Source organism: Fulmarus glacialis, unplaced genomic scaffold (genome assembly GCF_000690835.1).
Source record: "Fulmarus glacialis isolate BGI_N327 unplaced genomic scaffold, ASM69083v1 scaffold7366, whole genome shotgun sequence".
Classification (NCBI taxonomy): Eukaryota; Metazoa; Chordata; class Aves; order Procellariiformes; family Procellariidae; genus Fulmarus; species Fulmarus glacialis.
The window spans coordinates 1-11,468 of NW_009217426.1; the positions used below are offsets into that span (position 1 = coordinate 1).

The window sequence follows — 11,468 nt, forward strand, 5'->3', positions numbered from 1 at the left end:
GTTCTCGGGCCCGTCTCTCACTCTCTTCCCTTCCCGCCGCAGCCGGCAGCATCTCCCGCATCCCAGCGTGCTTCTCCGGGACGGGCTGCGAGAGCGACCGTGCCTCTGACGCCTCAGTGCTTCTGTGAGCCGCTGCTGCTGCAGGAAGGAACCTTTTCCTTGGCGTTGCGTGGAGCAGCGAGAGGAACTCGTGCAATATGAAAACGGTACTTTTAATGTCTTCTTGATGAAAGTACAGACTGGGCGTCCTAACGCTTTCAACAAAGCGGCTTGCTCTTTGAGAAATGCTTCCCGGCTAGCTAAATGATAGCGGTAGAAGAGGAGCTGTAAAAGCTCCTCTTTTTTATCTGTTCAGTAAAAATAGCTTTTGGGAATGATGGAATTGCAAAGGTGCACACTGTGGTTAAGTCAGCATTACAGTTTCAGCAGCATGCATCTTCCCTCTAATCTCTTCTTTACGAGTTATCCCGTGTGCTTGAAAATTTTACCTGGACTTTCTTGTTTGAGGTGTGCATGACAATTACTGTTGTTTGGCAATCCTGGTTGTGAAGCAGTTGCATTTGTGAAAATGTGCAGAACTCTTTGTTTGATTTTTTTTTTTTTTTTTTTGGTAACATGTAAAAGGTAGGATATATTTAAATTCTGATATTTTATCATTTTTTCTGGGTTAAAAATACCTTTAGGGGATCCATCCAGCTTTCTGATGTAAGTAACTTTGCTTCTTGCAGTGCTGCTTGTTGATTGCTTTTGGTCTGGTTAGTAACTGTTGTACGCGGTGCCTCAAATCCTCACATTTGTTGTTTGAGTTTTCTGCCACAAGTAGACAAAGCGATTAGCATGTCTGGTCTAATTCTTGTAGTTGTTCTGAATTCCTTTAGATTTTGTACATCCATCTGAAAGACTCACTGAGGTACGTTTCACCCTTTAAAATGTGATGATGGTGCTGCCGAATTCTCTATAGTATTCATGTAGAAATACACGTGACAAGTTCTCAAGCATATCTGTCTTTTGCCCAAGTATTCCTAAAGCAGAGTGGAAAAACGGAGTTAAAAAATAAGTTATTTCCTATTCTTAAAAGGGTGTTTTAAATCACTTCGTGTTTAAATAGCAGAAATAGCACTTTGTGTTTACATAGTGGCATTTTTTTTGAAGGATGTCTTACAGAACACCTCCAAAGCCCCTACTTAGGAATTTTTTCCAGTGTAAGAATGTGTAGTGCTCACATTGTTATACAATTTGATGATTGTTCAGTTGCTGACAAGTGCTGAACTAGAATAATTGTGCACTAAATTTGAACCTTGTCCTAGTTCATCTGCTCATTCTCTCTTGGTTTATTCTCAGAGGTCTAATCTTAACCTCTGTAGTTGTACATACAAATTCAGGAGTGACAGTGTTACAGAAAATCTGAGCTAATTTGCTCTGTCCTTTTAGCACAAGGGAAATGTGCTGTTAAGGCTTTCTGAAGCCTTAAAAAAAGTTTTGGTGGTTTTGTTGGTGTAGATATAATGAACAGTGTCTTCTTTCAGAGTGTTTGTAAGGTTGGTGCTGTCTTCCCAGCTGAAATTTGCTGTTCATAGCCTCTGCTCTCCTTTGAATTTTTGTATGTACAACTAACTAGTACTATGAAGTGAGTGCTGCAGTTACCTTCAGAGTCATTGATCTGTCATTTAATTGTTGATTTTTTTTTTTTCCCCAGTCACATCACATTTATATGTTTGCTCTACATTTCAGTACCCCACAAAGCATAACTTTCCTTTCTTATCTGACCTTCTTTAGGCTCTAAGAGGAAAAAAAAAGTCTTAAAGCTGTTTCATTGGAAATATTTTGTGGCACTTATGGAAGCCTAAGGATTGGAAAGTTGCAGAGAGCCCGAAACTATTTGAAAATTGATCCAATGGCAATTCTTGGAAGTATATGACAGTCATACCAAAAATCAACACTTTTTGTTGGAGTTTTTAAATCAGATTCCTTTCTGCCTGCATATGTTTTTTAAAGTAACTTCTTGATGCTCACAGTAATTTATAAATATCTACTTTTAAAAATAGAGCCACATATACAGTAGTGTGGGGGAAAAATACATTTGTAAGTAACAATATCTAAACTTATAGATAATAGTACAAAAAGTTTATTTTCATTATTATTGTTTATTCCAAGTTGTATTTGATATTTAAATTTAAAAGCTCTCTATAGGGGGAGGAACTTATTGAGGTTTTGGACAGGGATTAGCATCTTGAATTTTAGAGAGTGTCAGAGATCTGGGCGTTCTGAACTTTTTCGTGTAAAAGCTAGCAAACTTTTCAGGTCTACTTTAAGTTACCTTTAAGATGGATCAGTTAGCTAACTAACTTGCTAGACTTATGGTCTTGTTATTGCTAAAATTGTATCTGTGCATTACTGTCTTTTCTTCAGATGACGGGATCAAACGAATTCAAACTAAATCAAACTCCAGATGATGGTATTTCATCAGTAAAGTTTAGTCCAAATACATCTCAGTTTCTGCTTGTTTCATCCTGGGACACAACTGTCCGGCTCTATGATGTTCCTGCCAACACCATGAGGCTCAAATACCAACATTCAGGAGCTGTCCTTGACTGTGCTTTTTATGTAAGTGTGTGAGGTGGTTTTTTTTAATTATTATATTATAGATATACAGTGCCCAAGGTATATGAGAAGTTGTCAGTCCTTGAAATTAAAGGGATAGTGAAATCCTACCTGAATTCTGTGTTTAAAAAAAATAGCTAACTTAGCTAACTTCTGCTAATTATTCTTCTTTTAATGAATGTTGTTCTAGTCCTAAATATAGGTATTTCCTGTGAAGAGTGCACGCACATAAGTACTTTACTTCTGGTAGAAGTGGTGGGCAAAAGTAATTTGAGCTGGTTTGTGCTGTTTCTGCAATGGTATGCTAAATTGTGTGCATGTTTCTTAGAAAGAGTCGTACTGGTAGTATATAGCCAGAAATCATTATTCCCAATAAATGCCCATAGCCAATTATTCTTTTCTTTTTAACGTTCTCATGCTGGGTTGTTTTGGAAACACGGCATTGTTCCAAGTGAGCCATTTACCAGATACTTGATTTCTGTATTTTTAATGCATGGGATTTGAAATATGAATGGTTTAATTTTACTGGTGCCACTTTTTTGTTTTGGGCTTTTTTTTTTTTTTTTTTTTTAAATAGAAGGCTTCAATTAGCATCTTCTTTTTTTGCATTGTATTCTGGCATGTCCTCCAGTGTTACTGATGTGTTACTGAATGTTTTAAGGGTCAGTTTAAATTTTTAATTCTACTTGTGCTTTTTTCACTCAACATTTTGTCACATGGCTAACACCGTACTGTGGATCAACACACAGGTTCTCAGATGTTTTCTAGTTTCCAAATTAGTTTTAGAAGGGATACACTTCAATTAGGTGGAACTGGCTTAGGTTGGTGGTCATGGAAAAATAAGCATTATGTGTTTTGCTGTTACAGAAATAGAAATGATTTGATTTAGCCTCTAACTGCTTTTGTTTCTTTTTAGTTTTTTTAAATTAAAAAAAAAAAATATAGCTCAAAGTGGTTTACTTAAACATTTTGCAAAGCTTCTGTCATCTGCCTGTTTAGATCTGGGCCGGATCTTAACCCTTGTGTCTTAATTCCCATCTTCCCAAAACTCTTGAAAGCAAGTCCTGTGTTACGAGCCTAAGAGATTAAATGTATAGCAGCCAGGGAAACTTAATGCATGTCATAAGGTAAAATTTTTTGCTTTATAGGATCCTACCCATGCCTGGAGTGGAGGATTAGATCAGCAATTGAAAATGCACGATCTAAACACGGACCAAGGTAAGCAGATTGAATTCTGTAAGTGGTCTCAACAACTGGCCTAAGCTTCAGATTTATATATGTACATGAACAGAATATATTTCAAGTTTTTTAGATGGGGGATATTTACTTTAAGTAGTAGCTATTTAGATGTTGATTATAAACCTCTATTGATTTAAGTTGTCAGTGTTAGTGCTCAGCAGTCTCCTTTGCTATGCAGCTCTTTCCCATCACCGAGGTACAGAACAAGGCAGTATTCCTTACTGTGTAATCAAAGATTGTGCTATAACACCTTTTAACAGAAGGGCTGAATCTGTTGCTGCCAAACTGAGGGTTTAAACTTTTCCTGTAATGAATATTCATTGATGTATTTTAAATCTGTATTTCTTTTTTATTTACTTATTTTAAGGTGAAAATGGAAGGAAAGGAAATAGCTCTATATTTGTCACGCTGTCGATTTAAGGTTCACGTCATACGTGCCTTTATCGAGCAGAATAACTAGCGTCCCTGGTCAGTACCACCTAAAAGCATGGAAGCATTTGGCAGTTTGCCAGAAAGTTTGGTAGATCCTTCTTCTAGGACGCCTTGAATTGGATTTCTGATGATAATCTTGCTTTGCCATAGGCTACTGTGTCTCAATTAGGGGGAACTAGCTAAGCTGAACTAAAACTGAGCGTGGTATTTTCTAAAGGTCTGTGGTTTAGACATATTTAGAATGATCTTTCATATGTATGGCAGAATTTTTATAAAGCTTTTGCTTTGTCAAACATCATGGCCTTATACTACATTTTCTTCTAACAAAACATTGCTCAAAAGTAACACAGTTCCAGTGCCTCATTGGTGCAAAATACGGAGCTAGTTTGTCTAACTTTTTTGTGCGTGTATGTGTTTTAAAGAGAAAAGCAAATCTCAGCCTGAGACAAATGTGGTCACCAATAGCCAGGGCTCGACAAACTTGTGTGTGCAGTAATGTTATGAAAAAGGTCAAATAATTCTGTTATAGATGACTTTCTAGAAGTGTTTGTATTAACTTAATATTTTTATTATATGTAATATTAATTCCTTTCCTTTATTTTGTCATAATGTTAATATATACAAGCTTAAGTTGCTTTCTGTATTGGTGTCTGTGTCACAGGTGGTGATACCATTTGATATTGAATACTTCTTTATACCTCTGAAGATCTCTCTGTGGCTGCCTAAAATTCTTAACTTCCTTTCATAATCTCAGGAGATATAAGTTTAAATTTGACATTTCTCATCTTTGCAAAAGTTAGGCTTCTGAAGCCTGAACTATCCGTAAAGGGACTCCTAGCATGTCAGTACACCCGTGGGAATGTCAGAAAATAGTGTGTCCTTTTTTTATTCTTTTTTTCAACACATTCTGACTGTTTGTAGAGCCGATAAAGTTACGATAAATTGTATTTTCTTACAGAAAACCTTGTTGGTGCTCATGATGCTCCTATCAGGTGTGTTGAGTATTGCCCAGAAGTGAACGTCATGGTGACTGGAAGCTGGGACCAAACAGTTAAGCTGTGGGATCCCAGAACTCCTTGTAATGCAGGAACCTTCTCTCAACCTGAGAAGGTATGTACTGGGTGCTGTATTCCAGGTGGTATGTTAAATAATACATCCAGTGACTGGTTAAACATCACTGTACAGGACGTCTGAAACTGAACTGAATTTGAAAAGCTGCGTTTAGTGGTTTTTAAACGGTGAAAATGTTGCATTTTAAAACATTGATATTCAGAATATATTCCAATTTTAGGTTAAGGCTCTCAGCTTTCATCAGTAGGAGAGCATAACTTAATTCTTAGTACTCCTGGTGGACCAAATTCTTTTAATTTAAAACAAATGTGAGGAAGGAAAACCTAACAGAAACAGCATATGAAGTTGACGTAATCGTTAATAATCCTTGGTTTGATTGTAATAGGCACTATCGATTTCCTTAAACATTAAGACACTTAGATATATCAGATCCTGGCAGTCATAAGGTCTGATTGTTTTGAAATGTGCATAGAGGTATAATGGGAGGCCAGTTACATTGCCTGAAAAAATATTTTGTGTTTTCACTTGTATTAAAAGGTTGAACAGAATTGCTTGTATTGTAATTTACCTGTCGTACTGATGCCTAGTAAATTCAGACATTCTCCTGATACTAAAATCCTTTGTGATAATGAGAGACTAAGAGAAATAAGGTAAAATGTAATGTCCTAAGCTCTTTCTAATGGCTATATGGTGTGTTAATCTTTATACTGCTTACAGTGGTGTCATTGAAAGAATTACAAAACAGTAATTTCTGTTTTTTTTCATAGACTCCTAAACACAGGTTGGATTGATGGATAATTTTACATATGAATATTTTTTTGCCTATACCTTTTTCAAATTTCATTTAGCTCTGTCAGATCGTATTGTCAAGTCATAATTATGAGCCATCATTATGTTCCCTATTGCATCTAAATAGCTATTACTTTTGTTACAACATAGCTGAATCTACTTCTGGCAAGACCTTTGTTCAGAATAAAGTAATTGCATTATTTCTAGTTTTGATTTATAGTTGTATGTAGCATGTAAAGAACTGTGATAAATTGCTGACAGAGTATCATATAATGGACAGCCACAGTGAATCAAGCTGCTTATTGGTTCAGCAAGGTTCATTATGTCATTTTTTTAATATTGCCTTTGATAAATGTGTACACCTACTCAACTGGATGACAATGGTTTCATTTGATTTATGATTGTGTGGTGTAGAAAGAATACTTACTATACAGGTGTGACATCAGTTTGTAAAGAAGATTTAAGATATTTGATGTTCTTTATGCCTTTGTTTCCATACATGTATACAAACACATTTTATATAATGTTTATTAATATTTTTGGATCAATTTTTACATCAATAACGAAGGGAGATTTGAAAAACTGTCTTGTTAAAATGTGTAACTACTCTTGGCTCAAAGTTTTCTTTCCCTTTTTATACATAAGTAGGATTTGGCAATTGGGATCATCAGAAATTTTAGGCAACTCCTATGTGAACATTTAAGACATTTCCCATCTTTAGACCTCAGTCTTAAGAGGCAAGTTCAATAATCACGTTTTAGAGCAAGGATGCATACTGAATGAATGTGGATTCATTAAAGGAGGTTTTATATACATATACCCACACACATACACATCTGTCTGCTTAGTCTTTTTTATTAGAAATTGACTTTCTGAAAACATAATTTCTCCAGAAATGTTTATAGCAAATGAAGAGAAAAGCTGTTTCGTCTGATATTTCAGTGCAGTCTTACCGGAACCAAAAGCTTTATTGGGCTTTATCAGAGAACCAGAAACAAACTAGGTGCTTGAGTGAAATTGTACAAGCACGTGCCAAAAGTAAATTGAATCCTTCTGGCAGCATGCCAGATCTTGTACACTTTTGATTCTTGGTCTGAGGTATATACAGTATTTGTTTCCTATGTATTTAGCTGCATTAGATCACTTTTGAAAAAGCTCATTCTTATAGTTTGCCCTTGTTAGCAGCTCAGTGACAGGACAGCTATAGGTAGCTGGATTCCGGCTTGTTTGTGTATCAACAACTTGATAATTCATTTGATAGCACAGAGTTTTTGACTGAACCTTTTTTCTTTTTCTTTTTTTAACATATTTCCAGATTAACTGCATCCCAAATAATATTTGGAAACAGAACGATTTATACGCTGAATATTTTAATGAGAAATTTGATAAATAAAAATTGAACCTCTGAGCCAATCTTTGGAGTAGAGTTGAAATTCAAAGCCATAGTCTTTTTTAATGATGTCAAGCATATTGCTTTCTTCAATTTCACTTAGTTTTATTAAAGTGTACAAAGTACTAGTTTTTTAATGATTTCTTGGCAATTTATTCCCTTATATTGACATGAAGCTCAACTTGAAGTATTCTGTTTAAAAACAAAAACATGTGATTACCAGATGGAGGAAAATCGAGAAGAAAATGTGTGACGTGGTATTGTAGGACTAAACTGCAGGATCATGAGTTGATGGTGGGGAATGCAAGCTGTGCAGATGAATTCCAATATCCATGCCCTTTTTTCACCCCATTACTGTGTATCTATTTTCCTCTTGCCTTGAAATATCCAATAAATTTAATGCTTGAAATAATTTTTGAGGAAAACTTGAATAATACTGATTTCCCTTTTGAATTATATATAAATACTTCTGTATATGTGTAACATTTAAAATGGGTAATACCAGCAAAAGGAAGAAATCTCATGTGTGGAAGATTATTTAGATATCGCTGAGATCTGGAGACTGGTAACTGAACAAACGTGCTTGAAATTTAGAATTGCATAAATGCATATGCATATTAATTTTTTCTTTTCTAAATTTGTTATACGTAGTATGGGGCTGCACTGGGCTTGATTTTTTTCAGCTATGTGCTAGGGTACAGAATTAAGGGTGAGCTTTTGAAATGCTACATCAGTGTCTTATCGCTAACCAGCTGCATACTACTGCTGTTTATCCCAATTTTGAGTTATAAATTGAAGCAAAGGGGAAATCTATAGCTATAGGCTTTATTGTAGATGTCACCTGATTTGTTATTGCATATTGCTGACATTTTATTTTGTACAAAGAACAATGGATATCCAGGCTGATGTGTTAAATATTGTAATTTTTTTTTAAAGGTCTACACGCTTTCTGTGTCTGGAGATAGACTAATTGTGGGGACGGCAGGTCGGAGAGTGCTGGTGTGGGATTTGCGGAACATGGGTTATGTTCAGCAGCGAAGAGAATCAAGTCTGAAATACCAGACCCGCTGTATCAGAGCATTTCCGAATAAACAGGTATGGGAACCATGTCAGTAATTATATTTCTGCTGAATATTCTTTAGGAAAAATGGTGGTTTATTTTTCAAGTTTTCTGCATCATTTTATAATTTAAAAAAAATTCTCGTCTTCAAAGTTCCTTAATCAAACTCTGAGAGGGGGAAAAATACGGTGTTGAGGCTCCTTGTTCCAGGTTAACTCTTTTTAATAGCGTAGCTTAGGAATGTTTGCCACTGACTTACCAGCATATTATGTTTTCATTTTTTTTCTCTGTTTTGTCTCCTTTTTTAAAATAACCTATTTAATGCATCACAATGCTGACATGTAATTAAAAACAAAACAACCCTCCCTCTTCCCCCCCCTCCCCCAAAGTTGCAGTAAAAGAGGGAAAGACAGAATTGGCAGTTGCTCAGCCACCTTTATTAATTGTAGCCCTAGGTTCTTCAACAGGCTGTGAACAGGGGCAGGATTAAAACTATGTGAATGTCATTTATATTTTTTTCTTTCTTTTTTTTTAACTCTGAGTCTGTGTCATGCATTCAAGAACCCATGATCCATTATCCAGGGGGAATTGTACAATTTAGATGATCATACAGCTGTTCCATGTAGGTTAACATAGTGTATCTCTGGTATTTCTTTCTGAAGTAAAGCAAGAAGATTAGCTTTTTCTGACAAACTAATTTGGAAGGGAATTTTCCCGTGTACATAGTGATAGTACAGGAATTGGGAGAACTGACAGGAACGCTTTGTCCATTTTCAGTTCTAGTTATAGTAAAACAAGCTGATCTTCCAGATTGTATTGTATTATGGATTTTAAAGAACCTTGCTATAGCTAGATACCATTACAACCCTGTTTCTGAAAAGATCTATTATGGGCTTAACTCAGAAGTTATAATACAAGCATTTCAGGTTGCTCTAAGTCAGGCCTGTAATTAACTGGATAAGTGGACACCACTTATTTTCAGTGAAACTTGATTATACTATTTCAACTTGAGTGTTTAGTTGCTAGTATAAAGCTCTGAACTAATTTTAATGTAATGTAATTCTGAAACTAAATAGTCCCGTGATTATCTCTAATATTTGAGATATTTAGGCCCTGGGGGATAGGTGGGCAAATACAAGGGGTTCTTAACTCTTAACATTTTTTCCTCAGATCAGCTTGTGTTTGGATCTGCAGGGGTAATCAAAAGCCTCACTGTCACCTTAAAACTATGGTGCAATGAGAATCTCTCAGACAGCTTTTTTCTGCATTACTTTCTTAGAAGCAGATTTTATTGATGATGCCATGGATCTGTGGTAACAAACAATTTCTGGCTGTACACAATTTAAGACTGTTTACTTTTCATTTGTTTGAATTTAGAGGGGTATAAGATAAATTGTATTGCAATCTCTTCTCCAGTTGTAAACTTAAAATGCGTATCTCCAAATTTTTTTTGGTAGGGTTATGTTTTAAGTTCTATTGAAGGTCGTGTTGCGGTGGAATATTTGGATCCAAGTCCAGAAATCCAGAAGAAGAAATATGCATTCAAATGTCACCGTTTGAAGGAAAATAACATTGAGCAGATTTATCCAGTTAATGCTATTTCTTTCCATAATGTCCACAACACGTTTGCTACAGGTAGAGTAGATACTCAGTTTTTTTAACACTTGCATCAATTCCTTTAATTTTAAACAGGTCAGCCTTTACTTCATATGCCTTTACTTTTTAAGCATTTGAATGGTATTTCTTGCAATGAGCAGAGTTTTTAAATTACTTGATGCAGTGAGAGTTAATTGCTTTAACAGGGATTTTGGGAAATACTTGTTGTGCTCTTTACTGAATTATGCAACTCTGCATAACCCTGTGATTTTACTGACAAAGTAATTCCAGATAGTTTTCTCTTTTCCTTCTTTTTTTTTTTCCCTTTGCTGTATTTTTTCAGTCTTACCATTTTTAAAAATTAATTTTCAGGAGGTTCCGATGGATTTGTAAATATTTGGGATCCATTTAATAAAAAGCGGCTGTGTCAGTTCCATCGGTATCCCACAAGCATAGCATCACTTGCCTTCAGCAATGATGGAACTACCCTTGCAATAGCTTCTTCATATATGTATGAAATGGATGACATTGAACATCCTGAAGATGGTATCTATATTCGCCAAGTGACAGATGCAGAAACAAAACCTAAGTGAGTATGCTTCACCTATATTTGAGCCTTTCTGAGCATTCATCCCAAGATTTATTAATTTTCCTAAATTCATGAATAGCATTATTGATGCCAGTAGATAGTGCAGCTTGACAGTAGGGTTGGTTTTGATTTTATCTTGTTTGCCCAAGCTTTCAATATCCGTAGGTTGATAGATGTCTGATGGATAAAATTGTGCCTAGTTGTTTAGTAGGAGAAGAATGTCAAACTCTTATCCTTTTTGAATAGGTGCTATTATATGAAGCTGTGGAGTTATTGCTAGCTCATTGCTTCAAGAATTAAGTGAAGAATTCAAGAATAATTTATTTCTGTAAATGTTACTGTGTTTGGATATTTAAAACTTAGAATTAATGAAATCTTTACACACTGAGTATACACCCAGCTGTCACAGTCAGAAGTGAATCTAGATACTGTTCTAGGAAGGTTGTGTAAAATCAAGGAAAAGCTTTCTAAGTTCCCATGTATTGGAGTTTGCTGCAGCCCTCTGATAACACCCTTTTCTATCATTGTTGCTGTCAAAATGGGGCAAACTGATTGATGGAGGTAAAAGATTTCTGTTAAACTCGCTTTGGCATGAATGTTACGTAGAAAAATTGCCGTCACAGTGCAGAATTGCTCTACTTTTCATTATGCTAGCACAGGAGCCGTTGTTTTTATTTTCAAATTTCTGTGGTTTGTCATTG

At 35.5% G+C, this 11,468-nt stretch overlaps 1 protein-coding gene across 1 annotated transcript; it reads left to right on the top strand.

The window, feature by feature from the left end:
• The first annotated feature begins 139 nt into the window (after positions 1–139).
• Positions 140–10,771, top strand: BUB3 (BUB3 mitotic checkpoint protein). Its single transcript, XM_009579659.1, has 7 exons — positions 140–206; positions 2,410–2,604; positions 3,750–3,819; positions 5,231–5,382; positions 8,459–8,617; positions 10,040–10,217; positions 10,551–10,771. The coding sequence occupies exons 1-7, from the start codon at positions 198–200 to the stop codon at positions 10,769–10,771; spliced, it is 984 nt and encodes a 327-aa protein (XP_009577954.1). The 5' UTR covers positions 140–197.
• Positions 10,772–11,468: the final 697 nt, after the last annotated feature.